We start from the raw sequence: 27,962 nt of genomic DNA on the forward strand, positions 1-27,962 counted from the left end.
GAAAAAGAAGCGTCGGCCGCTCTAGCCCGCGCGGCGGCGGCGGCGGCGGCTCCCTTCTGCGCATAGGACGGCAGAGTGCGCATGCGCAGGGTGCCGTTTGCGTCGCCGCCGCCTCCGTTCTGTCGCTGCGGCCGCCGCCGCTGCTAAGGGGAGAACGAGCGGGACCAGGAGAGTCGGAGGAGCCGCGGGACAGCGGTGAGGGACGGAGGGGCGGGTGGTGGTGGTGAAAGGAGCCCCAGAAGCGACGGGAGAGGAAGGCCTCAGGCCCCGCTGCGTCGGGCCTTGTCGGGTCGGGCCGAGCCTTTGCGGTCTGTGCGGGAGGGGAGGGGCCTCGAGTAAGCCACGCCCCTCGGGCCTCGCCATTATTCTCCCCTCGTCCCGACCACCCCTGGGCTATCTTGGCTCTAGGCCGCGCGGTCTCGCGGTGCCGGGGGGAAGTCTCGCGGGACTTGGGCGTGGCTCTGCGGCTCCGCTTCGGGAAGCGGCTGGAACGCAGGAAGCCCAGGCCGCTGCCGTGCCCCGACTTCCCTGGAAGCAAGACTCCGGCCCCGTGGCCCTGCCCTGGCTGGCTGGCTGGCTGGCTGGCGGCTGCCCAGGGTTTGGGGCAGGGAGATGGCCAGCCCTACCTGGAGATGCTGCCAGGGATCGAACCCGGGACCTTCTTCATTCGAAGCAGATGTTCGGCTGCTGAGCTGCGGCCCTTCCCAAGTAGGAACAGGGGCAGCCTCTTTTGCGGTGGCCCTTCCTTTTAAAAGAAGGCTCTAGTCCTCAAGATTCTGAGGAAGGGGCCGATTTAAACGAGAGTGCAGGAAGCGGCTTTATTCCGAGTCCGACTATCTGGCTCAGTATTGTCGTAGCTGTCAACTTTCAGATTTGAAAATAAGGGATCAGCAGCCTCGAAAATAGGGATCAGCAGCCTCACCTGTCCCGGGGACAGTCTACGGGATATCTAACAATCGTGGGAAGCGGTGGGAAACGGCGCTGGAATAAGGGGGTTTCCCGCAGAAAAGGAAAGGTTGAGAGCTATGGGTATTGTCTGCACCATCTGGTATCAGCAACTCTCCAGGGTTTCAGGCAAGGAACTCCCCCAGCCCCACCAGGGGTTTGAATTTGGGGCCTTGTGCACCCAAAGCAGATGCTCTATCACTGCCTGTTACAGCCTTCCTCCTGGGTTTATTCCCATCACCCTTCATTCCTTGGCTAGCATGGCCAATGGAGATGATGGAGGAGGAGGAGGAGGAGGACAGTGATGGGTGTTGTAGACCAGGAATATCTGGAGGAAAGCCAGGTGTCTTACCCTGCTCCTACTTGCCTCTCAGAAACTTGATCTACTTGTCACTGTGGGATGGGGTGTATTAAATCTGGTGTGCTTTTAGTAATAACCCAGTAATCAAAATTGTGAGAGCGGCGAAGGGAGAAGAGGGTTTTTCCATGGTCTGGCTGTCACTGGAGCCCTCCCCCAGCCCTTAATTTGAGCACCAGCTTAACACAAAAAATTCTTAAGTTTCAATATAGTTGCTCAAAAACAAGGAGTGGGATTTTTTTATAAAAATACAACCCTTCAAATATAGTCCTTTAAAAAGGTGGTGATTAAATAGTCTGGGAGCTGTGGTCATCGGGGTCATTGGTGCTAGGGCATATCCTTTGATAAATGTAATTTTAGGGGTGTTTTAAAATTCTATTACAGTCACATCTTGGGCTGAAATAGCTTCGGGTTGAGCGTTTTCGGGTTGTGCTCTGTGGCGACCCAGAAGTAACGGAACGCGTTACTTCCGGGTTTCGCCGCATGCGCAGACGCTCAAAATGACGTCATGCGCAGAAGCAGCGAATCGCGGCACGCGCAGACGCGGATTGTGTTCGCTTCAGGATGCGAACGGGGCTCCAGAACGGATCCCATTCACATTCAGAGGTACCACTGTAATTTTGCTAGATTTTTATCCCACCTCAGACAAGTATTGCCTTCTATGGTGACTCACATCAATTAAGAGAGAGGCTGAGAAAGAGGCAGGCCATTCTTCCCATCAGACTTAAAACTAGAAAGACTGGCCGTGCAAGAGAAAGGGAGTAGAGGGAGGGGGATCGGTTTTTCAAGGCCAGCATATTAATGTGAACTACAGTCAGTAACTTTTTAGTCAACGGCAACCAGGAAAATAGTTTATAATTTTTAAAATATTTTATCAAGTACATATAGGTAAAGAGGGAGAATTCATTTCTAAGTGCTAGAAATTGCAAGTATCTAATGAAGTTGATGGTAGAGTTTGGGGAAAGAATGGAAGTATTTTTCTGTGTGTGGATGTAGTGCTGTTGTTTTTTTCTTGTGAATCATTGCCACCAGCTCTGGTGACATTTAAAAGGCAAGTTCATGGGAGAGAGGTTGACTGTTGCTTGTCCTGGCTAAAAATCAGCCTGAGTGTTTAGATGCAGCATACGAGCAGTGAATGGCCATCCTCATGCCCTCCTGATGAACTTTTTGGGGGCTGCTGCAGCTGATAAAATGTTGATATGTCAATCTTACCTGGCAAGGCCGTTTTCCTTTAAAAGATAAAAAAGAGTTGGCTCACAGAACTGTCTGTTATTGGGGCACTCCATCCACTGAGGTGTTCTGTGAAATTCAAGCACATGCATACTTTGGTATGAAGGGATACATATACTTGGGTTTCACATAGCACTTCTGTAAATGGAATGGAAAATGATCACCTCTGAACTATGTAGAGAACAGTGTTATTGCCATTGCAAATATTGCTAGTCACTTTAAAATGCATGTAGGAGATAAGTTTTAATTTGTGAATACCCCTTCCAACCCACATGCTTCAATTTTGAACCCATCTCACCCAAATAAAAGTTTATTCCTGCACATGAAAACATGTGAAACAGGAATGCTTGAGGCTGCTAGTGAAGAAAGGAAAGGCTAGAAAGACACCAAGAACTAGACCAGAAATGGTTTTATTATATATTTCAAGATAGAAGAATATTTATTCTACTTACACTCCTCCCTTCATACTAAACATGCCAACAGATAAGCACAATCAAACTTCAGAATGGGCAGGTACACAGGAAGGAACCCCTCCTGCAAAAATGCTCCTTTTTGTCATAATTTCCTCCCCATCCTCATGCTCAACCTGCATTCCTAGAAAAAAAAATGCAGCAGAATCCAAAAAAGGGGGCAAGCCACAAAAATATTATTATGAGAAGAAATGAAAGGCAAAGCAAGAAAAGAAGCATTGCTGTACCGTACTGCTAGACCCATTTCACTTTTGAGAAGCAAGATCACCAAGAAAGGGAAATGGGAAGGTGTTTTTTCCAGCCCTTATTTAATAAAAAGTTTAAATCCTAGGTGATAGAAGTAAAAGATCACAAAGGAAATATTCTAGATCGCCTAAAAGCGCAGCAAGCTTTCTTAAATACCTCTTGCATCCATTTTCTTAATTTTGAGTTGGATTCATCAGAATGCTGTGGCCTAACTGCTGATGGAGAGCCTCTGGCCGAGAATATGAGACACAATTGTTTAAACAGCTGCACTAGCTCACAATTTACTACTGAGCCAGGTTCAGGGTTCTTGTATTAATTTACAAAGCCTTGAACAGCTTAGGTCCAGGGTATACCTCAGGTCTGATTATAGCCCAGCTCAGTTTGCAGGATCATCTTTCCTTGGTCTTTCCCCAAGTTGGCAAAGCTTGTTTGACAACAGTGAGAAACCAAGCTTTTAGTGTCACCTGCCCCATCTTGTGGAACACCCTACCGATAGAGATTTAGTGGGTGTCTTCTATGCCAACTTTTAAATGTCTGCTGAAAACTTTATTATTCCGCCAGGCCTATGCAGGCAGTTAACAGCACATCTCCCACAATGGTTTATTGATACTTGCTTTTAACCTTTTTTGCTTTTAACTTGTTTTTATTTTTTGTGCTTTTATTGTATGGCTTTTATTGTTTAATGTTGTAAACTGCTTTGATATGTTTTGTAAATTAGCAATATATAATTTTTTTATAAATAATATTACTGAGAAACATTTTATTTTTTGAATGTAGAAACCTCTATAAAATAGCCATGGCAATCATTTAAATTAAAGCAGATTGATTTTCAACTCATTATTAAAGGTTCACCTTTATTAAACAAAAATAGCCAGTAGAGGGAAAGGACACAAGTTGATGGGAAGGCTCAAAGCATTAAGTGAAGTTGCCCAAGGAAACATTCAAAATTTTACTAAATTCTATAGCTAACACTCTGTTCTCTTGGGCTGCTAATGCACATACATAGGAACTCCAATTGTATGTACTTGGGCAGACATTAGATTTCTAAGTTATATTGATAACTAAAGAACCGCCCTTTGTGACCAGCATATCCTCGTTGAGTGGGAAATGAACTTTTTTTTGCCATGTGTTCCAATTCAGCATCTATTTAATATTTGCTCAAGCGTTTATTTTCTGGTAACTTCGTAGAGATGACATAATACTAGATAGTGTGGAAAGTGAAACAAGTGCTGTGTTTAAAAGAGACAACTTATTTCACACCCTTTAATAAGTAGAATCTATCTACAAAGTACTACAATTTACACTTGCATTTCATCTTGTTTAGCAAAACACAAAATTGCAGGTTAGGAAGAATTTGAAACTAAATAATATACAGATGTCAAACGTAGAGATGAGAAGGCCTGGAAAAAAACAGAAAAATGGGGGGGGAGTGTGGAATATTCAAACTATATCAAACTTTTCCCCCCCAATTTTTCTGGAGGAAAACAGCTTTGGGAAAATTGGGGGGGGGAACAGACCCCCCCCCCCCAATTTTTCTGTTTTTTCCCCAGGCCTTTCCATCTCTAGCAATATACATTTGTTCAATCTGTCAATATGCTGTAAATAATATTGAGAAAATAGCTAGGATAAAAATACTTTAAATCCAGTTTATTTTATTTCATGAGGCTTGGCAGTATCAGTCTGTAATTCCAGGGTTCGTAAGAAATGCTCTCAGAAGCTGGTAGAGGCAGTAACGAAACTGATCTAGCCTGCAGTCCTAAAAGCTCTTTGCATAAGCATAACTTCTAAAATAGGATTGCTGGTGAGAAACGAATTCCAAAGTGGCAGCCCCTTTGCACTACTCATCTTACGGCAATCAGATTGAAAGTATGCCTCTCTTACTGACGTTTCCCATGTATACTTTATGACTTTTCTAAATGGGTTGGGGGTAAATAGGTAGTATTCCTTTAACTAGATAGCTCTTGGTGAAGCTGTTGATTATGTCACAAAGGCCCTTTTAGTGCCACTGAAATGACCATTCCTGTGTTTCATAGCACACCGGCCTGGTTCTCTTATAGGTATTTTTAAAACATGATGTTTAAGATACAGCAAGATTTGGGAGGCTTGTAAAAGGTGGTGAAATGTTGTGGGCCAAGATTGCTGAAGATTCCCGGGATGAATTTGTTTTGCTGGAGAGGTTGTTCTGGTGTTCATACAGGTGCCTTCCTTGTATGTCTAGATGCATCACTGTAAGCGCCACCGCTCCCCAGAGCAGGAGCCCTACATGAGCCACAGGTGGAAGAGGAGGCGGTCTTGCAGCAGGGAGCAACATGAGGGAAGAACACGATACCCAGTTCGCCGGGATCTGTCAAGGAGGTCACGGTCTAGAAGGTGAGCAAGAGATTATCTTGGAACAAGCAGTCATAACCCACATGGTGAATGCTTGCTTTGGTACTAAATGGTCCTTCTAAATTGGAATTGTAGATATCCAGATCCCTTCTAGTCCTGTGTAGCTACCCCTGCAGCTACCACAAGACTCTCTTTGTGCCCTGCAGTGAAATGACAGAAAGCAGTGTCTAGTGCAGGTTAATAATAATAATAATAATAATAATAATAATTTATTTATACCCCGCCCTTCCCGGTTCAAAAAACCAGGCTCAGGGTGGCTAACAACAAATTTAAAACACTTAATTGATTAATTGATGCAACAAAAAACAGCATAAAACATGAATAACAATAAATTCAGTACAGTGGTGCCCCGCAAGACGAATGCCTTGCAAGATGAAAAACTCTCTAGACGAAAGAGTTTTCCGTTTTTTGTCGTTCTGCAAGACGAATTTTCCTATGGGCTTGCTTCGCAAGACGAAACGTCTTGCGAGTTCTTGTGAGTTTGTTTCCTTTTTCTTAAATCCGCTAAGCCGTTAATAGCCGCTAAGCCGCTAATAGCCGTGCTTCGCAAGACAAAAAAACCGCAAGACGAAGAGACTCGCGGAACGGATTAATTTCGTCTTGCGAGGCACCACTGTATTCAAAAATCAATTTAGGGGGGAAATCCATCCACACAGGTTACACACAGCATTGCACTGGGGTTGCTGCACAGATTCCTGTCTCCCCCCCCCCCCCCACTCCCAGGGCACCTTTCCCATTTCCTAATCACAGGTTTTTATTTGCCACACAGCCATGACAGAATGCCCTACCAGAGAAGATACAGAGAGAGAGATGACAGCGATGTCTACAGGTTTGAAGAGCGGAGCTCATCTTTTGGAGAAGACTATTACGCTGCACGCCATTCACGGCACCACCGGAGATCTCGAGACAGAGAGCGCCACCGGACAAGGAAGCACCAGCATCACTGCCGGAAACGCAGGACCAGGTCTTGTAGCAGTACCTCCTCGGTGAGTATCATCCAAAATGAGATCAGGATTGGTCAGGGCCTAACTAACTTGTAGCTTTTTTCCAGCTTTGAATCATACTGGGTGAGTACTTCTAATCCCCTGTCTTTCTCCTCAATTCAGAGTTATGTTTTTCTTCTGCTTGTGTGATAACTGGTTATATTAGCTGTTCTTAGTCTTGATGATACAGCTGTGAATAATTTTAGCGTCTGAGACTCATGTGTGTTTCTCAGGATGCATTGGGAGGGAGAGAAGCCAAACATGGCATCAGTGACAATGTGGGGGTGAGGGGGGACGTTTGTGCACATGGCTCAGAATGGCTGTGCCACACCCTTTGTTTTGCACACATGACCCTCTGCTCTCGACTTTCACGTCCTGTGTTGCTCAGCGGTTGTGTTCAGGGGCACAGAGCAGTCTTGCCTTTGCAGCTGTTTTGGAGAGGCCATTTCTGCCAGCACCCTCTCCTTCCTAGGGCCAGGTCAAGCTGTGTTAGAGTAATTTCTCAGGACTTTTAAGTTCACAGACTTTCCTCTCCTCTCTAAGATCCTTCATGGGTGAACAGTTCTGGTATAAGATGGTGCCTTCCTCACACGGTAGCGAGTCTGCACAACTTGTGTCACTGCAGCCCACAAGTTGTATATGGCAGCCCAGGAGAGGTTGAATGCACCCCCAAGAGAGGGGACGTGAAGAGTACCAGGCAGGTCTCCATATATGGCTGGTGGGCTGCATCTGACTTGTTGGATGGCAGATTGTACTGGCTTCGGGTCGGGGGGGATTTTTGGGTTGCAGCACATACACATATCATCTTCCTTTGTTAATATACCGTATTTTTCGCCCTATAGGACGCACCGTCCCATAAGGCGCACCTAGGGGTTTTTTTGGGGGGGGGAAATAAAGGGGGGGGAATTATTTCCCCTCCAGGCACGGGGCTGGGGCGGGGGAAGCCCGAGCTTCCCCCGACCCCAGCCCCCAGAACAGGCAACTCTCCGCAAGCCGTGGGAGCCCGGCGCTGGGCTCCCGCGTCTTGCGGAGAGCTGCGCGAAGTCCGGGCGTGCTGAGCTCAGCGCGCCCAGGCTTCAGCATGCAGGCAACTCCACGCAAGCCGCGGGAGCCCGGCGTCGGACTCCCGCGCTTTGCGGAGAGCTGCGCGAAGTCTGGAGAGCGAGAGGGGTCGGTGCACACCGACCCCTTTCGCTCTCCAGGCTTCAGCGAAAGCCTGCATTCGCCCCATAGGACACACACACATTTCCCCTTCATTTTTGGAGGGGGGAAAGTGTGTCCTATAGGGCGAAAAATACGGTAATTTTTTTGTTAGAATTCCCAAGCAGCTCACAGACCTTGCCCATTCACTCACCCCAACCACAAAGAAAAAAGTTGAAAGAAACCCGAGAGGAATGAGCCTTGAAGCACACACCCAGTTTTGCTTCATTGAGTCACAGACCTGTCAGTGCTCTAATCAATGTGCAATTTTATGCACATTGATGTGATATGAGTTCTGTTGTTGGTCTGGAACACACTACAATTTCTTCTATTCCTCTGTTTTTCAGTTAAGCTTGCTTATTTTGTAAAGCTGAGGTTAATCTCATTTAATCCCACTCTTTCCCCCTCATTCCTGCTCTTGGAATTTATCCCAAAGTTATGTTTGTACAGTGCTAAGGGTATGGATTTTGGTTGGCGTGGCTTAAACTGTTTCAATATTGTACACCTTCTTTTAGGGTCTTGTCTCAACTTCTCTCCATTTCAGACAGTCTCTTTTAGGATTTGTATGTGGTTTGTTCTACAGTGGAAGGGAGTGGGAGAGGAAAAGAAATGCAGGCCTGGAGTCTGTAACCTATTTTTGCAACTCAGCCTTGGGAGACTGCAATTCATTGCATTTTGAAAGGTTAAAAGTGGAGTGGGGGGGGGATCAGGGATTGGAATAATTCTTCACGGTAGTGGAACCCTTCAGGTTACTTGACTGTTCTCCCCCACCTTCCCCACTTCAGTAGAAGTGAGTAGCAATGCCAGGTTGATTTTGCATCCCCTCCTTCTCTTTGAGAAAGCAAGATGTTTTCCTGAGGCCTGGGGGGGGGGGGGTCCTAGTTGGATTTTGATGCTTCGCACAATGCTTGTCAGCAGCACAAGACATACTTGATTCTGAATCAGGACACAGCCACTGCTTCTAGATTTCTTCTAGGCTTGATTCCAGCTCAGAAGTGAAAGCAAACCGATCTGGCACAGGTCAGACTTGCAAGCACATAGAAGGGTCAGATCTGTAGTGGTTTCTTTCAGGCAGCGACATCCAAATCCGATCCTGCTGGAATCAGAGGGGCTTTATAGAAACTGGCAGGCAGGGAGAGAGTCTTCATGGGAGGAAGAGGAGGAGGCGGCCTGGGGTGGGGAAGGGAGCTGCTTAGACTTCTGCTGACCCAACTGCCTTTGGGCTGCCCGTCGTCCCAGATGCTGGTGGAGAAGCTACTGTCCTTGGGTCCTCCTCTCTGCGCTGCTTGCTGTGTCTTTCCCTGGTGGTTAAGAAGGGATGGTAATTCTCTGTGGGAGGAGGGTGCTCAGGGGCTGGAGCATCCCAGCCGCTGCTCCCCACACGAGGACCGCGTGGTTCTGCTGCTGCTGCGAGGCTCCTGCGCCTGCCTGCCTGCCTTCCATAGCTAATCAGAGTTTCTTTACATACCTGTAGCTGTTTTTTAAACTTTTGTTTTGAAGTCGGTTTGTGTCTTGACGTGTCCCTTGCAATATCCCTATCGTTATATATGCTGTGTGCCTTATGAAATGCTGGGATCTGGAAAATCCAACCACCGACGCATCGTCGTCTCTCCGCCTCTGAATGACAACTCAATCTGCCAATCGGAACTGCCCGCTGTGTGCGATTGGTCGGATGGCGTTTCGGGGGGCGGTGTGTGCAGAGAAGCCAACAGAGCAATAAGCGCAGCAGGAGCGTGGAAGATGACAAAGAAGGTCACCTGGTGTGCAGGATCGGCGATTGGCTCCATGAGCGATGTACAGCCACCTTTCGTAAAACTTTACCTCTCTACTTTCTATCCCCATGTTAGACGAGATCGCTCTCAGTGTACGGGAGGGGTCTCTAGTGTTTATTGCTTATAAATGGACTGAACAGTAAATACTTGAAACAGGAAGTAGACAATTGTGTGTTAAAGAGTGTAGCAGTGAGAGCCTTTCTTGAGACTTGAATGCTTTGAAATTGCAGGACCTCACACACTCATTAAGTCTCCAGGGCTCACATCTGCTTTTGTTTTCTCTCCTAGATGAAATTGTGGGGAGCCTGGGCGAAGGCACATTTGGCAAAGTTGTGGAGTGTGTGGACCACGCCAGGTAAGCTGTCCTGGTGATCTTATGTCAAGGAATATTGGGATTTATTGGTTTGGCTTGAGGCTAAAAGAGGATTGTGGCCCCGAGCTCCAGAACTTGAGAGAAGTTGATGTGGGGTAGATAGTAGTTAATGAGCCCTTTCCAGGTAAGAATTGTGGGTAGTGAACCTATTTAAATTAATGAACATGACAAAATTAGGTTTATAAATTTCAGTGACTCTACTGTGAATAAAACTTAGTTGAATGGTGGGGGTAGAGAATATCTGGGTTGGTTCCCACTCCCCTTGTGCACTGTTTCTGCACTGCTTTTAATTCCTAATGATTATCCTTATTAAAACAACAAATAGAACCAAAGAGCAACATTAAAACAGCGGATCAGCTGTATATGTTATAACCAATTTAAACCCTAGACAACCAAGACAATAACACAAACTGTGTGTAACAGTTCTGAGCAAAAAAGTCTTGTGGCAGGTCTGTGGTTGCAAGTGGCATGAGGACCTGGACAATAATCCGTGCTCATTCCATCTGCAAGTGCTTCCCTGCCATGAAAAGAGTGTGCCTAGGTTGGTATGAAATATGTTCCCTGACTCACTTAAGCTCTATAGGCCTGGCTGTACCAGATGTGACCCTATTGGATTGAATCCAGACTGAGTTAATTGAACTGAATGCCCAATTAAATTAGTAGGACTGGTGGCTAACTTGTTTCATTGATTTTAGTGGGAACTGAGTTCAGCTCACTTAGTCTGGATCCAACCCATGAGTAATGAGCAGGAGAGAAAGTTAAAGCCTGGGTCCTCCTTTTCAAACTGTAGTCACATCCAGGACACCTTTACTAAAGAATATAATGATGAATGCTTTACTTCTTTTTTCTTTCTTTAATCTTTGGCTCCATGGGGAGCAATTGCAGAGAAGGGATTGGAGTTGATTCCTCTCCCTTCAGGATTTTGTTGTGTGACCAAGAGTTAGGCTTGAATTCCGTTGCAGAGATCTCTGCTGTAGTTCCTTATATCTCATTACTCAATTTTTTCCCCTGCCTGCCTCCCCTTCTGTAGAGGCAAGTCTCTGGTAGCTCTGAAAATTATTCGAAATGTTGGCAAATACCGTGAAGCAGCCAGACTAGAAATTAACGTCCTAAAGAAAATTAAAGAAAAAGACAAAGAAAATAAACAGTAAGTCTTGCTATTGGGTTTGGGTTGAGGTTGGCTACTCCTTTCCTAAAGGAAGGGTCCAGGTGTGAACTCTGGTCAGTCTGCTCAGTGTGGTAGAACATGAAAGCAACCAGCTCTGCCCACTGCAGGGGAAGCAGAGGATACCACCTTCCCTCTCCCCTCAGGAATAGTTGGCAACTAGAACTGGTTAGTGCAGTTCTGTTAATTGCTTTGAAACATAGATATTTAACTGCTTGGGTTAGGGCTTGGTGCTTATGCATCGGGGGGGGGGGAGTGGGAAGTCACAGGATGAAAATTCAGTTTTGGAGGAACGTACGTAGTCATTGTCTAGTTCAACCCCTGCTCAATGCATGATCTGTAGTACAGGATGCGACTAGCTCATGTCTGACGCATGCCCACCCAAGCGTCTGATTAGCATCTCCCACAAAGGAGAGCCTCCACCTCTCAGGGCAGCCTGTTCCACTGAGCTGTCGCTCTTAAGTGGTTTCTTCTTCTCATGTTCAGCCAAACCTCCTTCCCTGCAGTTTCCACCCACTGGTTCTAGTTTCGTCCCCTTGCTTGCTCTATCTTCTGCATGGCAGCCCTTTATATATTTGAAAATAGCTATCCTGTCTCCCCTTAAATGTCCCCAGCTTCTTCCACCATTCTTCGTAGGACAGGGCTGGGGAAGCCTTCAGTCCTCCCCATGTTGTTCAGTCCCATTAGCGCCCCGCCCCCTGCATGGCCAGTGGTCAGGGATGGTAAGGTTTGTACTTCCATGTTAGCCAGGGGACCACAGCTCCCCCCCCCCCACTCCTAGGGCTTGGATTCAAGACCCTCTCAACATCCTGACTGCCCTCCTCTGGACAGGCTCTAATTTCTCATTAAAATATGCCTGGAACTGGAGACAGTATTCCAGGTGTGTAGTCTGACCAGTGCAGAATATATTAGAACTGTAGTCACGTGCAGGCATTCATCTGAACACGTGTTAAGTGAAACTTGAGGACTGACCTCAGATTTCATCTTGCTGGTTTCAGCCCAGTGTTCCAGCCTGGCAATATACTTTTGAATCTCAAGCCTGTTTGCTGGTGATGATAGCTGACCCTCCCAGCTTCATACCATTGCAAATTTAATCAGCATTCCCTCTACATCTTCAAGTCATATTTAAATTTTTTGAACAGGATGGATCCCATGCTGGCTTGTCGTAATCAGTGCATATTTTTTTAGACACTCACAGACCAGCTTTTGGAATTTTGCCTAGTTTCAGCATTAGGCTGGCCCACCTCTTTTGAAGATGGTAACAACATTTGCCCATTTCCAGTCTTCAGAAACTGGCCTGTTCTTTAAGAATTCTCAAAAGAATTATCGGCAAGCACCTTCAGGATGTGACCCTGGAGACTTGAATTCATTTGAAGTAGCTAAATGTTCTCTTATCTCCTTACTTATCCTGAGCTGCTTGTGCCTTCTTGTATCATTTGTTCTAACATTCCCATTGCAGGAGAAGACTTAGGTGGAACAGAAGCTGAGTAGTTCTGCGTTAACTCTGTCACCTATTAACATCTCACTGTCTGCTCTCAAGCAGCAAATTTTCTTTTTCTTCTTGCTCTGAATGTAGCCAAAAAGCCCTTTTAAAAATGTTATTAGCATCCATTGTAGATCTCAGGCAATGCTGGGCTTTAGCCATGCTACTGTATCACTTTCCTCATTGCTTATATTTCCAATTCTCAAGCGAAGCGTGTCCTTTTAAAATCTCAGATAATGAGAAAGCTCCTTGTGCAGCCACACTGGCTTCTTCAGATGTCTCTCATTTTTCTTTCTCATTGGAATCGTTTGCTGTTGTACCTTCAGTATTTCAGTTTTTTTAACGCCCCATGCCTCTTGGAGCTCCTCCCGCCTTTAGAATTTCTAGCCATGGATTTTAGAATTCCCACCCAATTTCTTTCTTTGATTTTTGAAATCTGCTACGCTCAATTTTTACATCCTTTGCCATCACAAATTCCAAGATGCTATGGTCATCTTCTCCTCAAGGTTCCTGCTGCTTTCACTCCATCAACCAGTTCTCCCTTGTGGGTTACGATAAAGTCCAGAATTATAATACCCTTGTTCCTTTCTTTCCCTTCTGAAAGATGCTATTGTTGGCAGGGCATGGCAAGAATATACTGGACATTCCATTCTTAGCAGAGTTAGACTTCCAAGGGGTGCCAGAATAGTTGGAATCCCCCATTATTGCTATTGTTCACTTATGTGACCATTTTGTAATGTGTTTAAAGAAACCATCACCCATATCTTCTGCTCAGCTGAGAGGTCTGTAGTATACTGCCACAACAATGTCATTTTTGTTTCTCTCTCTATCCTTACCCAGATGCTTTCAACAGGGCTTCCACTCTCAGACTCATGGATTTTCAAGCAGGTGCAAACATTAACATTCTCTGTTATACATCTGTTATGTACATCTTTATCCTCCTTTAAGAGAAGGAAGAATTCCCTGATACCTGTGTTCCCTGCACCCCCATTTCCCCCAGGCCTGTCACTCACACTGATGGGGCCGCTGGCTGTGCTGTTGTGTGTTGGGCCCTGCTGGGTGAGGGGTGGCCTGAAGATGGAATTTTAAAGGCAACTCCAAATGATTCTAGAACAGGATGAGACAGGCAATCATCTATGTGGCCCCCAAGTCTAGCCTCAGCGAGGGAAGGGAATGGGCAGTGTGACCTCAAGAGCCACAATTACAGCTACTGTGTGTTTTTTCTCTCCACTGGCCCAGCCTGTGTGTCCTGATGTCGGATTGGTTCAACTTCCATGGTCACATGTGCATTGCTTTTGAACTCCTGGGCAAGAACACATTTGAATTCTTGAAGGAGAATAACTTCCAGCCATACCCTCTCTCCCACATCCGACACATGGCCTACCAGCTGTGCCATGCCTTGAAGTGTAAGTATGGCATGTGCTCTGCTTGCTTGGGAAAAGAGGAAGGCGGGGGGAGCCTGTTCGAAAGTTTCTTCGCTTCCACCTTAATGCTGTTTCAATATCTTGAAGTTGGGAAGGCAATATAAACTTGAAGGCAAAGTTTATATTGCCTTCCCACAACCTTTTATGAGCATTTATTTAAATCATTTATATACCCATATAAATCACTAGAACATTTGGGTCTGCAGAATCTTGATTCTATACTTCTGTTTAGTCCTATTTAACATCTGTTGAAATAGGCTTTGCTTGAGAGCCAAAGTGTATAGCAGGAATGTAAGGCCTCTTAAAACCTCTTTTTTTCTCTCCCATTTTTCTGTAGTTCTTCATGACAACCAGCTAACTCACACTGACCTCAAACCTGAAAACATACTGTTTGTAAACTCAGAATTTGATACCTTGTACAATGAGAAAAAGGTGGGTTACACCTAAGAGCATAGAAGTTGCAGAATAGCCTGCCCTTTTTGAATGAAAGATAGGGGAGGGGTATTGGGAAGTGGGTGCAACTGAGGAACTGATGGCAAGGATCACATTCAGCATCTCAGATCACCCAGAAATTGGAGAATGGGATGGGTTACACCTTCCAACTTCTGAAATCTGGGCTCCTTGGCATGTGGTGTGTTGGCTTTTTGAATGTACACCACCAAGTCTGCAGACTTACAATTTCTTCGTTTTTGAAAGGAAAAGCCCACTGAAGGCTGCAGGGCCTTCTGTCTGGAACTCTCCACCTTTTCAAAGGCAGCTCAGTAACCATGGGTGTGTCTTCTGCATTACAGAGCTGCGAGGAAAAGTCTGTCAGAAATACGTGCATCCGAGTAGCGGACTTTGGGAGTGCCACGTTTGATCATGAGCATCACACCACTATTGTGGCCACTCGGCATTATCGCCCACCAGAAGTGATCTTGGGTGAGTTGGCATTAACTACTATGGCGCTGGGGAGTCGAGTGTAGCAGTTCAAAAAATGGCTCGGTTTGCAAATGGGTTGCTTTGCATAAGCAAGAAGAGGAACCTACATGTCAGAGGGGGCTTGTGGGGAGTAGTATGCCTGAAATGAAAAGGAGTGAAGCAACTGGGCATCAAGGTTCAAAAGGGGACAACATCTTTCATAGCAGATAGTTGGGTTTTAGCTTTCTTGGGTGAGCTAGCCCTGTAACGGGGGTGTCTGTACCTTCACTACAGCAGTTTGCACACACTTCGTGGCCTGCAGATGAACTGGAGATTCTAGTCTGCTGCCTCTGATTAAGGAACTCACTCTCTACTTATTCCCCCAAATGAGGGTCTCTCCGTGTGACCCATTCAAGAGGGCAAGTGTGACTTCATCACATTTAAATAATGTTGATGAGTGGGGAGTAAACTTGAAGGGGTTAAGAGGCAAGTGCTAGTTTAGATGTTGCTAATCCCCACTTCAATGTCACTATAGATTAACCCGTGGCCTCTTGGTAAGGGCTTGCATCACTTTCACCCCTAAGTGATTTTGCACAAAAGCAGTCCTTTATCAACTACAGAAATGGGAGGGCACTTAACAACAAAAATGGCAGCTTTAAGATCATTTTGATTTAACCATGATGGCATTTGATGGGTGGAGGGAACGTAGTCCTCCTCAGTCCTTTTTAAACCCACTGACATTCTCACAAAGTGGCCAAAGAATATATTGGGGGGGGGTCTTCCCCCCCCCCACAATCGCATTCACCCTTTAGTCACACTTGCTGTTACTGAACAGTAGGGGGCACAGTCCCCAAGATGTGCAGAGGGCATAGTAGCCAGAGCATATCTACACAGTCTGCATACAATGCGGGAGTATGGCTGTGCCCTGCAGCCTTGCGCAGAGACCGCCTGCCACATCCTGAACATGCAGGCCTACCCGCATTGCCCTCTTCTGCTGAACATGCACATCAGCATGTGAATTCCCACCCACTGTCAATTTGCAGTTCTTTCCAAACTCTGTTGTGGCTCACCTTGCGTAAGACAGAGCGGCAGCTCCTTTCTTTTATGGAGCTGAAGGATGGCATCATTACTCGTCCAACCTTTTTCCGCTAATGGGCAGGAAGGGGGAGATTGCATAAGGAGGAATGTGCTACCATCTACTTTCACTGAGCTCAGCAGATATCCCAGTTGGTGGTTTTTTCCTTTGGTAGATTCCCTCAGCCCCCTTTTAAAGGGCAAACCACAGAAAGGTTTTCCTTGGCAGCTGAGCAGAAAAGCCCTACTTAGCAACTGAAGAACAAAATGGCGGCATTTGGGTACAGAGTAAACGGCAGTCTTCATTCTGTATTCTCCTTTGCAGAGCTGGGTTGGTCACAGCCATGTGACGTCTGGAGCATCGGCTGCATCCTCTTCGAGTACTACCGTGGATTCACACTCTTTCAGGTACAGGAATTGCTGTACTCCTTTTTGGACCAATTCAGCATAGTAGTTTGCTTTCTGCTGAATAACCTGCTGCGTACTTCTCAGTACAATATTGTTTATTGGTTTTTGCTCAGTGGAAAGAGCTTTGCAGAGAGCAGAATAAAATCATTGAATCTTCCCTAAAAGCTGGCCTGGCTACACCAAGGGATAGAGATGGCATCACAGTGTCCAGTATTTGCTGAAAGGGAGAACCCAACCAGGATGCAGGCCCTATGGTGTTTTTTATAACAGCCAAGAGGTTTTACTTGAATGGCTACAGTTCCTTGCTCTGCCTGCCAGGTTTTTCTGCAGTTCGGCTCCTGCTCTGCAACCTAGAGATCTAGTTGTGCTCTTGAAGACATTAACCAGCATGTTTTCCCCTTCTGTTTAAGGGGTCTTTGCTTGTTCTTTTCCTTGTAACGTGCTGGAGAAATCACTAACACAAATAGGCATTTTAGCCATTAGCATGCTACTTACTTCAAAACCCCAAGGCTGGGATTGTTGGAGAGACCAGTGGGCCTGGTCACCTCTCCCAGTTTCCTGGAAATGCTGCCATACATTTCACTCCTTATGGAGTGACCATTTCCCAAGAGGTATATAAGATGAGCCCTGCTGAACCAGACCGAAGGCATGCCTAGTCCAATATCCTGTCTCCCACACCAGCCAGCCAGATGCCTACGGAAAAGATTCCTGCTTGAAGCCCCATACCTGCCCTGCTAATTCAGCATATATTTTTCTCTCTACAGACTCATGAGAATAGAGAGCATCTTGTGATGATGGAGAAGATCCTTGGCCCGATCCCACAGCATATGATCCGCAAAACACGGTAGGAATGCTTGGTTTTGACTGGTAAATAGGTCGTCCCCAAATTAGAGAGAGGCACTTTGGGCAAATAAACCAGGTCAGTGAGATTTGTTGACAATTTAATATGGACTCTCCTGTGTTTTATGCTCTCAAAAAAAATTACACGAGGCAGCAAAGCCTGTAGATGGCATGTTTAGATGTGCAACTCAAGTGCTCTTTACATTTTTGGAGGCTATGGATTTATTCAACTGCTTGGGGGGGGGGCGGGAGATGCCATTTCCTTTGCCTAACTCAGCCCAGTACATGTGTTCAATTTGAGCTCTCTCTCCTCACCCAGGAAACAAAAGTATTTTCACAAGGGAAGTCTGGTCTGGGATGAGAACACCTCTGATGGGAGGTACGTCCAGGAAAACTGCAAACCATTGCAGGTAAGAACCACTTGATCTGCTCTGGTCAGAATGCATTAAGCAGTTCTTTATGAAAATACTTGTTTGTAACTGAGCACCTGAAAGCTAAATTACTCTCATCTGTGTTCATCCGCGTTGCTTGCTTCTCAGCAAGGCCTTTGAAACTGGAAGCCAAGCCCATTAGAAACACCATCTTCTGAATATACTGGACCTTTCTTTTATCTGCTTCCATCTTTTCTGCTTGAGGGGATGCAGAGTGGAATAATTATGTTCCACTCTCCCCATCCCATTTTTTCTGCACCACACCTTTCCACATACCAGGTAGGAGCTTTGCATGAGGACGACACTTCACTTTTGTGGCTGCAAGGGGACTCTGTCAACTGAACTCCTGGTCTCATATTTTGTGGAAAGAGCTTTATTTACTTTCCCCCAAAACTCTTAAGCCTTACCACTTTTTGATGCAGTTATAACCTGTGTAATTCTGCTTGTATTGATAAGTGAAGCAAAAAACATGCAAGCCAGCCCGTACTGTCCGTAAGCAGTTGTCCCACCCTAAAGAAGAGTTTTGTCTTCTGAGGGGTTGCAAGATAGCTCTTCACAAGTCTACCACAGCACCCTGTTGGCTTGATAATGCTGGGCAGATTTTGTGAATGTGTGCTTGCATGGAGAAATTAGTCAACCCATCCCTAAAAGGAGCTACTAGTGGTGACTGATGATATACTGTTTGTCCCTTTTTTGAGAAACCCCAAATGCTTTGACTTTCCTAAATTGTGTGTATTGATCAATTGGCAGGTGCTTCTTTGCACACCTGTTTCTCTTAGCCAAGATGGAAAGCCAAGTTATGTCTCCATAGCCAGAACCCCTTGGAACTACATTAACAATGAAAGCTGAGCTCCTCTGGCATTGTGTGCTTCAGACAGCCACGATGCAGGTGCAGCCCTGCTGGTACACTGGGTAGTCTTAGGACTACTTGGGACACTTCTGTGTTGCCTGCTACTCTGCCACTACTAGTTTTACAGTAAAAGTCCTGGGACAGCGACTTATTAAACTCCCTACTATTTAGACCTTACACCAAAATAATAGAGCTTGGCACTATTGTAATCACGTAACTTGATTTCCTTTAATACTTCAGGGCAATACTAAACCGGTTCTCTCCATTTGTTGTTGTTTAGTTGTGTCCGACTCTTCATGACCCCATGCTCTGGTTCTCTCCATGTCAGGTCTAATTCCTCCCCTGCTTATTCCTTTTTCTAGACATACATGCTGCACGATTCTGCTGAGCACATGCAGCTGTTCAGTCTGATGAGGCAAATGTTAGCGTTTGATCCTGCCCAGCGGATCACGTTTGGCGAAGCCCTGCTCCACCCGTTCTTTGCTGGCTTATCTGCAGAGGAAAGGCGGCTTAGTTGCCGAGATTCAAACCGGGACCTGAGCAGATGACAGATGGGGATCATGGAGATTCCTGCAGGATGTGTACATACTCCAAGACTGGCCTGACATTTATTGTGGATACTCCAGAGACCCTTCTGTAGCAGTGTTCCAAGGGGTTGGTGCAATGTCAGGTGGACCCTGGGCCTGGGCGGGGGGGAGACAGCAACCCAAAAGCACAGATTTGTCTCATATATTTATATGTTGTAAAGTTCAAATAAAGTGTTTCATATTGTTTGATAATTTACTTGTATGACTGTGTCCAGCTATTTTTGCTCCCTGCCCTACTGAATTTTTCTGTTAACAATAAAATAGTGGTTTTATAGCTTGCCACCAATCTCTGCTGGGCGTTTCCAAAGTAGTTTCTTCCTTGCTGTGCTATCAGTCATCTTTCCTTTACAAGAAACCTGCATGAAGGAGGGAAAGAGGATGGAGGTTTGTTCCCCCCGCCCCCAATTGCTTCCTTCATATTGTGTGGGTAATGCAATCTTAGCTATTGCCTGCATTTTGTCACAGGTATGTGCTTGTTCAGTTCACTTCAAAGTTTTGGAGGAGCTTAAATCGGGCAGTTGTTTAGAAGGCTTTATGGCCTGAATTATGCCTGCAAAAAGGCATCTCAGGCCATCTAGCAGGCTGTCCTGCCATTTTGGTAAATCAGAGATGTATGCAGGGCAGCTAAGTGGCTTGATCAATTCTAATAGTAAAGCTTTGGTCAGTGTAGGTTCTCAGTGGTTGTAATAAACATCTGTTTTTCTCCCAGAGGTACAGGGTTCTCTTTTAAAATGTTTTGGCATGAATGGAAGGTTCTTGGAAGAGTGAATCTGCATTTTCCAGTATAACTGTAGTTGGGAGTTTTTAGGAAATAAAATTAGTGAAATCATTTAAATATTGAAGTGAATTCTATTTTTTCTCAAATACATTGAGATAATAATTATGCCTTTAAGTCAAAGTGATTAAGTCTTCTTGTGATTGTCTTTTTTGGACCCAAGATGGCTGCAGGAAAGTGTGAATGAACTATGGTCACTTGCAAACCAAGAAAACCAGTTTCTGCACTCTAGAAATGAAAACACAGAACAACAACTGTTTTACTGCACATTTTAATCATTGTGATTTGTGAGAGTTCTGTATGGCACCTTTAGAGACAGGAAGGTCAAGCATGGCTGATTTCTCAGAGCTAACAGGTATTCAGCTACTTAACAGTGCGTTGCACCCCTGAACTCCAGAAAAAGCCTGGCTACAAACCAAAATGTTCTGCTGACAGCATTCGGAATAAGAACAAGCCAGTGACAGCAATGAGTTGGTCCCCAGAGAGCAACACAATGTTGTGCCCTTCCCACTGAAGAACGGCACATCGGGAGAGGGAGGCAGTAGCTGAGATGCACAATTCACCAGTGGGTCATTATACAAGCTCATGCCTGAAGCACAAGAGGACCAGACATGGGTGCAAAAGCAACATGCAGGAAGAGGCGGCTTTGCTTGGCCATTTGTCTCACTCCACAGGCCTTTAAATCTTAAGCCGCTTCTGTTCCAATGCCACTTTGCAACTGTTTGCACCACTAGACAAAGCCCCATCACATTTCATTGCTTCACTTAAAAGTGTAGCCTTGTGCTTGTTCTGGACATATTGAGGGAACAGGACAGTGCCACCATCAAGAACATGAATTTTTCTATGGGTTTCAAATCCAGTGGCAGCTAGACAGTCTCAATATTCTCTCTCTCTCTCTCTCTCTCACACACACACACACACACACACACACACACACGCACACGGGCCCTGGGAAGTAGGTATTTTTTTAAAAAAGGAGCAGACGCCAGCAACGTGAATTCTACAGTAAGATGGCAGGACACGACTTGTGGAGAAGCACAAGTAACAGCACCAATGAGTCTGCTTCCTCAGTCTTCTTTTAAGCCACAAGTATTGCAACCACATTATCATTCACTCAAATAAGCAAAAAGGAAACAAGTGTATGCTGGCAGTGGCTCAGAGACACAATTGCTGCTCTACAAACTCTCAAGCTGCCAGCAGGAGAAGCAAATGTCTCCCACCACCTGCCTAGGCTTAGCAAGCCAAGGTACCATATAGCTTGAGAGACGGGGCTGTAGCTGCACAAGAGAGGGGTGCCCTGGTGGCAGCAGGACAGCCCTCATTCCCACATGATCAGCAAGGGGGACACATGTCCCCTGCCAGTCCTGGGGGGGGGGGAGAGAGAAAAATGAAACCATACTGTCAGCTGCATATCTGAACGGGCTGGGGCACCTGCATGTGTAAGCAAGCCCACACCCTGCACTCCCACCACCAACTTGCCGAGCTGGTTGAAGACACCAGCTGCCTCTGCGTTCCTTCATGGCATCAGGAGGGCATCAAAGGCTCAGAGGAGCACGATCCCTCTTGGTTCTCCTCAATACTGATATTTCTCTTGAAAGAAACACAGCTGAGAACTTCCAACATCCTTAAGGCTTCAAAGAGTTTTAATATGGTCAGGATCAGTCGTGCGGTTCGAGGCGGTTCTACCCCACTTTCCTCTTCGGGGCCAAAGCCCACCCCACCCACCCCCCACTTTAGGTAGAGTGCAAAGGGATGACAAACTTGCAGCCGAAAGGCGAGTGGTAGTTTATCCCCACCTCCTGGAAGACTTTCTGTGGAATGCCGATGTCACACAGGTACACGCGCCCAGCCCTCTCACCTAGGGGCAGTGGCAGCCCCAGGGACAGAGACCACTTGGCGTCGATCCCTTGCTCCATGTCATTCACCGGGGGGTCCAGGCTGAGGACGGGGGCTCTGTTTTGGTTGGCCCAGTCCACGGCAGCCTTGTACCAAGGCTGGTCCCTCAGGAAGGCATTTTCATGGCAATCCAAGCAGTTTATCACCAAGTCAACTGGTGAGTCTGGAAGATCTGGGGAGCGGGAGGAACAAGAGAGCACTTTACATGTTTGTCAAGTAGAAACCTTATAAGGGACTTTGGGAAAGCCTCCCCAAGACTCTTCTAGCAGGCTGCCCAGCCGTCAGTAGAGCCCTGCAGGATGCTTCTAGGAGGCTCACAGAAGACGACATGCAGGCAATGCTCCTCTACTGTTTCTGCTTTATAGCAGCTGGGCCCCAAAGGCAGGCAGCCTATGAACAGGAATGTCCCTTACAGACAGCAGGACTAACACCCACCCATAGATCTGTCCTCTACAACTTTTTCAAAACTCCTTTTGAATAAAGTCTAAAATAGGCATGTATTTCAAAGCCCCAGGATTTGGTTAACAGCTTGTGCAACTGACCCAACTCGCCTCTTTCCAACTAAAGTGTTCCCTACAAGTCCAGTGGGGATAAAAATAGCTTAGCTCCTTGCCAGTAGATGGCGCTGCTGCATTAGAGGTTGCCTCCACAGCCCCACAAAGATCACATTAGCATCTACAACCTGTCCCACTCCATCACTTGACCCCCAGAACCTATACAAAGCCAGGATGCAGTGGCAAAAGTGCACCACTTCAGTCTGCGGGGAGGGGAGATGGCAGTACTAGATTCTTCTGCTAACAGAAAAGCAACTGCTATTTCCTTTCTTGGAAGCTGTGTGCTTGTGCTAAGCAGCCATGATTTAGCTTGGCAGGACACATGGACTGGGCCAGTGCACACTTTTATCTTTCTTTATTCAGCTGACTTGAGGCTTTGGCAATATAGCAAATAATTGTTATTTCTATATATTTAGAAAAACTATCCATGGCTGTACCCGGCTCACCTTTGACACTGGACACCTGTTGGCCTTGGGTCTTGCTAAAAAGTGTCAGCTCGTTGGTGATCGATTCCAGCATCTTGACAAAGTTGGGAAGGAATAGAATGACATGCACATCATGATTGGAAAGATGCCGGCCACAACTGATTCCCTGGGCCCCCTTCACGTGAGGGCCACACAGCAAGGCAACCGTGGGTCGCTGGTGAATGTTTTTTGGGTTCAACCTGAAAGTTAGATGTACAAAGGGTCTTAAACATCACAAGCCGTTTCCTAGAACAAAAACTTGCCTTCTTAATGGGAGAGGAGATACTTTCAAAATATTTAAGATGCGTGCAACCAAGGCTCAGAAGTTAAGACATACAAGAGTCACAATAACTCTTCAATCACTCCATAATTTCCCAAACAATTCTTTCTTTATTCAGAAAGAAACACCACTGAATTCAAATGCAGTTTTCTTCCAACTAAGCATGCAAAGGTTTGCAGTGTTAGCAAAACGCAGCATTGCTGATTAGGAAGCTAGGTTTTAAAATAATGAAACCGCTTAGTGGTTTTTAAAATACTGGAATAACAATGTTTTCTTGATGATCAAGGGAGATAAAAATCTAATGTTTAAATCTCACAATCCCTGTGTAACTTCCAGTTTTCTCTTCTGCTTTGCAATCAGCCAGGCTGCATCACCGCCAAACAAGTTTCTGGGTCAGGTCGCTCTGAGGTCTCTTGCATGGAGGGACTGGAACAACTGCTCTCCAGAGGAAGTAGACCAAGAGTCAGTTCTTAGGGACAAAGCCCTAACTTGGCTAGTTTCTTTCAGAGCCAAACGCCCAGCACAGAATGACAGAGGTGTAAGGACCCCAAGGACACTCTCTGTAAGTTCAAGCCCTTGTAGAAATTCATCCACAAAGCCTAGGCCTGCCATGAGCAGGAGCTAACAAGGCAGATGACACCGGATGAGTTAACCAATCAGCTCCAGGTGCCTCACAAAGAAAGCCATCCCAGGCACTACAAGGAATTACACCCTGAACACAGTTCCTGTGTCTGATTGGCAGGGAACCAAGAACAGCTCAAAGCCAAGACCCAGGCTTCCAATCCACAATAATAGCCATATGGCTAGACTGGCTTGCAGCATGGCAGGTCATGTCATTTAGAATTCTGTGATTTTCACAGGAAGCCTGCAAAATCCACTGAGGCTTGCTACTTTCTAGGAAGGGTGTTTTACCTGTTGGGCCCTCCGAGCAGACTCAGAGCCATCTGGCTGGCACATACCCCCGTCATTTCCAGTCTCCGTTCAAGGGTGAGCCCATATTTCTCTGCCACCGAAAGAAGTTTTTTGTGAAGCTCATAGGAGATACTTGGAACGACCAGCCCAGAGTCTGAAATGCAGAGGGAGGGAGCCATTTGTTAGGAGATGCTTGGCAAAAACAGCATTGCTCTTCAGGTCCAGAGCCTGAGCCTGAGACAGCACTCACATGCTCAGTTTTTGCATTAAGAACTGGACCATTCTAAACATGGTCACCCAACTGCCCAGAGGCTTCAGGACAAATAGACACAACCAACAGCTGTATAACTCACATAAATTTCAGTTAACCTGTCAGCGATCCCATTTCTATACACCAGCATGGAAACAAGTCTACAGGAGAGAGGTTTGCATCGTAAGTGTGCATGTCACGTCTTGGGATTATAGGATACCAAAGGCTAGTGCAGCAAACTGAGGAAGACAGAAGGGTAACATCTAGTAACATTCAAAATGCAAAGTTTCTGGTGAGATCACACACACACACACCCCTTGAAGTGTGCCTAGAATTGTATTTAAAAAAAATGCTAATGAAACCTTCAAGATTCAAAATTCTATAGAAATTAAATGAAGCATGATATGCTTTATGGTAATCTGTGCTCATCAGTCCTTTGTAACTTCATGCAGATGTAAACGGAAGCTTCTGAAGTACGAAGAAGCTGCTTTATATAAAGCCCAGCTGTTGACCCACCTTGATCAGTACTGCCTGTTCAAGCTGGCAGGTCTCAGACGGTGAACCATCCCCAGGGCAGGATGCATGAGCTGCAAGGAATAAACCTTTGCTGTGCCACTGAGTGGTGATCCTTCCCTGCCATATATCCAAACCTATCTAAGCCCACTATCTACTCTAGAAAGGCACTGGGCACTCCAATGTCTCAGGCAGCCTTTCCCAGCTTGGCTATCCGTGTTCCAAGGGCTCTGGGTCTGAAGGCACCAGAGGCCACCACCTCACTGGAAGAAAGCATGTCTAGGTCTGATCAAGTGCCTGAACGGGGGATCTGATCTGGCACTTGATCAGGCGCCACAGACACACTGCCTTGGGTTCAACGATGGAAAAAAGGCAGGATGTAATAGAGTGCAATAGAAGAAAGCAAGAATAATTTATACATTTTACTTCACTGGACTGGGACTTAACCTGGGACCTTCAGCACATAAAGCAAGCCCTCTACCACTAACGCTAGAACTTGTGGGCATCCAATGAAGCTGAGTGTTGGAAGGTTCAGAAGGGAGACAAGAAAGTCATCCTTCGTGCACTGCAGAGTTAAAGCGATGGAACTTGCTCCCACCCACAAGAGGCAGTGATGGCCACCGAACTCATATGACTTAAAAAAATTAGACAAGCTCATGGGGGATAAGGCTATTGATGGCTACTAGGCTCAGCCTCCGGTTTGTTGCAGCAATGCTTCTGAACACTAGTTGCTGGAAACCACGAGGGGAGCGGAGCCCCTGCACTCGAATCCTGCTTGCAAGTTTCCCACAGGCAACTTTTCAGCCACTGCGAGAAGAGGGTGCTGGACTAGAAGGGCCATCGGCCTGATCCAGTAGGCTCCTAAGTTCTTACCACCGAGATATGGCTCTCCATAAGTATGTGTTTTGTTGTGCTTTCCTCTAGCTCTTCTCACCATAAAGATTCAGTATAGCTGTGCTTAGCGCAACAGATATTCAGCAATGACACACTCATGCACATGTTTTTAGAAACACTCACCTGGAAGTACAATCAGGAGTCCCAAATCTATGTAGACAGGAGTGTGTTTTCTCACAGCCATGTGGATGACCCCAGTATATGCAGTTATTATAGGGAAAGAGTACTGCTGCATATAGCTCAGAGCTGTTTGCTCTGACAGGCAGTGGCCACACGGCACACATCCTCTTTATCTACCCTTCTTTGGCTATGCGTTCTACTGAAATCAGTGGAACATTCTTCCAGCCAAGGATGGTTAGGTCATCATAGCAACACAGAAACCTTAAATGAGGCTGTATCAGTCCTGCGAGAAAAGCGGCTAGTCACTCAAAAACAGGGTTCCCTCCAGGTGTTCTTGGACTGCAAATCCCATCATCCTTTACCATTGTTCAAGTTGGCTGGGGCTGATAGGATTGGCAGTCCACCCATGGTAGCTACACCTGCTCTGCATAAACAAAGAGCTCTGTGGAGTCCCACTCCACGGAGGGCCAACTGAAGTTGAAATGTCAAGGTTTTGGTTTGTTTTTTTAACAGCCCCTGTGACCGACATGGGAGAGGCAAACTGATTTACACAACTTGACCTTGCATGTTAAGAACCCATTAAGATAATTGTGTTGCCTTAATCAGTTTTATTGCATGCAGCACCCATGTTAATGCTAGTGTGTTATTTTAACCAGCTTCAGGGTGGTCCATAAGTCTGGAGAAAAAACCCAGAACATTCAAAGTCAATCTAGTCTCACTGCATTCAACAGCCTCCTTCCTTTTCAAACAAGGTTCAGCAGTAGTGTTTTGCTTGTAAGCAAAGACTCTCATAGCAATAGCTTAAGGGACAGCTATGTCTTGGGGGTGGGCAACATATTCCCAGGTTTGAAATCACACTACCTGATCTGCGATGCACAGAGGTGATTTTCAAGTTTTGCAGCACACTTTTCTAACCAGGCCTTGGCTAACTCCTGTCAGATCCTTTCAACTTTTGTGTCTTGTACCATGTGGAATATTCCTTCCTTCCTAGTAACAGTAATCAGCCCACCCCCCGGCTCAGTTACTTTGCAACAAAGCTGATAAAGAAGCTGCGTTCTGAACATTTTAGAAACGGTGATGGCATATAAGTATTTTTAGAAATAAAACCATGAGCAGCCCTGCCCTGTTTGATCTGAACAGCACATCTAGACCAGAGTGTTGTTTCCTCCAGTGATCAGCCAGATGTCTCCAGATAGCCCAAGCAAGGCAGGAATGCAACAGCCCTGCCCAGTAACTGGCACTCAGTGCTGCCTCCAAACATGGAAGTTTCATGGCCCCATCACAGCCAGTAGCTGCTCTGATCTATCCTAAATTTTGCCCAATTCCCTTTCAAAGCTTTCTGTAAGCTAGTAGCTATCACATCTTGTGGTAGCAAGTTCCATAAAGGCAGGCATGAAAACAAATAAGAGAGAAGGTTTTCAAGAGAGAGTTTCAGATAGTTCTAAGAAATCTGCAGATCAGTTCTATGCACTATTGGATCAACTTATTTCAAGGAAACATCCGAACAGGGATGACAGAAGTGCCATCACATTGAGATGTTCTCCTGAGCAAGATCTGCTAAAATAAATAGGAGCTGCAAAAGGGCACTGTTCTGTGTGTAGAACTTCTTTGCAGGATTGCGCACATTTAAAGGATGCATTTTGTTTTTGCTGGGTGGGCACCACAACCTGCAAGAAAAGAGGAGCCGCGTGGGTGTCACCACGTGCCCACTCTGCTAGTGTCTGCTTGCCTTTGGGAACTCTCCATACTCAGCATTCCCCCATTCAAGGGGATGTTGTTTGAAGTGGAGGGAGAGGTAAGGTGTGAGATTACACAGCATTGTTGCATGCAATCCCAGCAAAGCAAGAGCTCTATTACACTTTGCCCTAATTGATCTTTGGCAGGAGCGTGCAAGTACCAAGAGGACTTCCTTTCTCCTCACTCACGCAAAGGACAACTTGTCAGACCGGCTTATCAAAACCAGACCAGACCGTGCTAAATAAACTCAGGGTGGAAGGCAATCTAAGAGGTAGCGTGTAACTCTGGAAAACAACAATAGTGCCGCAAATGAGGGCTGGATCAAAGCCAGACTCAAATTACACTTGTGTTAGAAGGTGGATTGTATTATTCCATAATTAAGGTAATAAAAGCAGATCGAGCTCACATAGCCTGGTGTAGAACACTGGAAGGGACATTGC

General features: G+C 46.0%; 2 protein-coding genes across 8 annotated transcripts in view; one reads left to right on the forward strand and one right to left on the reverse strand.

Moving 5' to 3' along the window:
- Window positions 1-41: 41 nt before the first annotated feature.
- Window positions 42-19,965, forward strand: CLK3 (CDC like kinase 3). Of its 3 annotated transcripts, none has more exons than XM_079991615.1 (14): window positions 42-195; window positions 5,468-5,619; window positions 6,407-6,623; window positions 9,521-9,614; window positions 9,881-9,947; window positions 10,996-11,112; window positions 13,454-13,501; window positions 13,853-14,019; window positions 14,375-14,469; window positions 14,829-14,958; window positions 16,337-16,419; window positions 17,184-17,263; window positions 17,579-17,669; window positions 18,903-19,965. In XM_079991615.1, exons 2-14 carry the CDS (start codon window positions 5,468-5,470, stop codon window positions 19,086-19,088), a joined length of 1,527 nt encoding a protein of 508 aa, XP_079847741.1. In that variant the 5' UTR covers window positions 42-195; the 3' UTR covers window positions 19,089-19,965. The 3 variants fall into 3 exon arrangements, with proteins under 3 accessions (XP_079847741.1, XP_079847740.1, XP_079847739.1); XM_079991613.1 differs by lacking the exon at window positions 42-195 and adding an exon at window positions 562-708; XM_079991614.1 differs by lacking the exons at window positions 42-195; window positions 13,454-13,501 and adding an exon at window positions 560-708.
- Window positions 19,966-20,157: 192 nt separating this feature from the next.
- Window positions 20,158-27,962, reverse strand: part of EDC3 (enhancer of mRNA decapping 3) — a 296,364-nt gene continuing 288,559 nt past the window's right edge. For all 5 annotated transcript variants that reach the window (XM_079991634.1, XM_079991631.1, XM_079991632.1 and 2 more), the window contains exons 5-7: window positions 24,009-24,162; window positions 22,799-23,016; window positions 20,158-21,970 (exon numbers count right to left, since the gene is read on the reverse strand). In XM_079991634.1, the coding sequence (XP_079847760.1) occupies window positions 21,636-21,970; window positions 22,799-23,016; window positions 24,009-24,162 (707 nt within the window). In that variant the 3' untranslated portion in view covers window positions 20,158-21,635. The remainder of the gene's footprint in view (window positions 21,971-22,798; window positions 23,017-24,008; window positions 24,163-27,962) is intronic.

The sequence above is a fragment of the Podarcis cretensis genome (assembly GCF_951804945.1).
Source record: "Podarcis cretensis genome assembly, chromosome: 9".
NCBI lineage: Eukaryota > Metazoa > Chordata > Lepidosauria > Squamata > Lacertidae > Podarcis > Podarcis cretensis.

Bases quoted from the DNA above. Each gene is read 5' to 3' on its own strand.
- CLK3 (XM_079991613.1), top strand. From the start codon at position 613: ATGGCCAGCCCTACCTGGAGATGCTGCCAGGGATCGAACCCGGGACCT. The intron at 13,502-13,852 runs GTGCAAACATTA...CCACTGGCCCAG, and splicing joins ACTCATGGATTTTCAAGCAG to CCTGTGTGTCCTGATGTCGG. The intron at 14,470-14,828 runs GTGGGTTACACC...TCTGCATTACAG, and splicing joins CCTTGTACAATGAGAAAAAG to AGCTGCGAGGAAAAGTCTGT.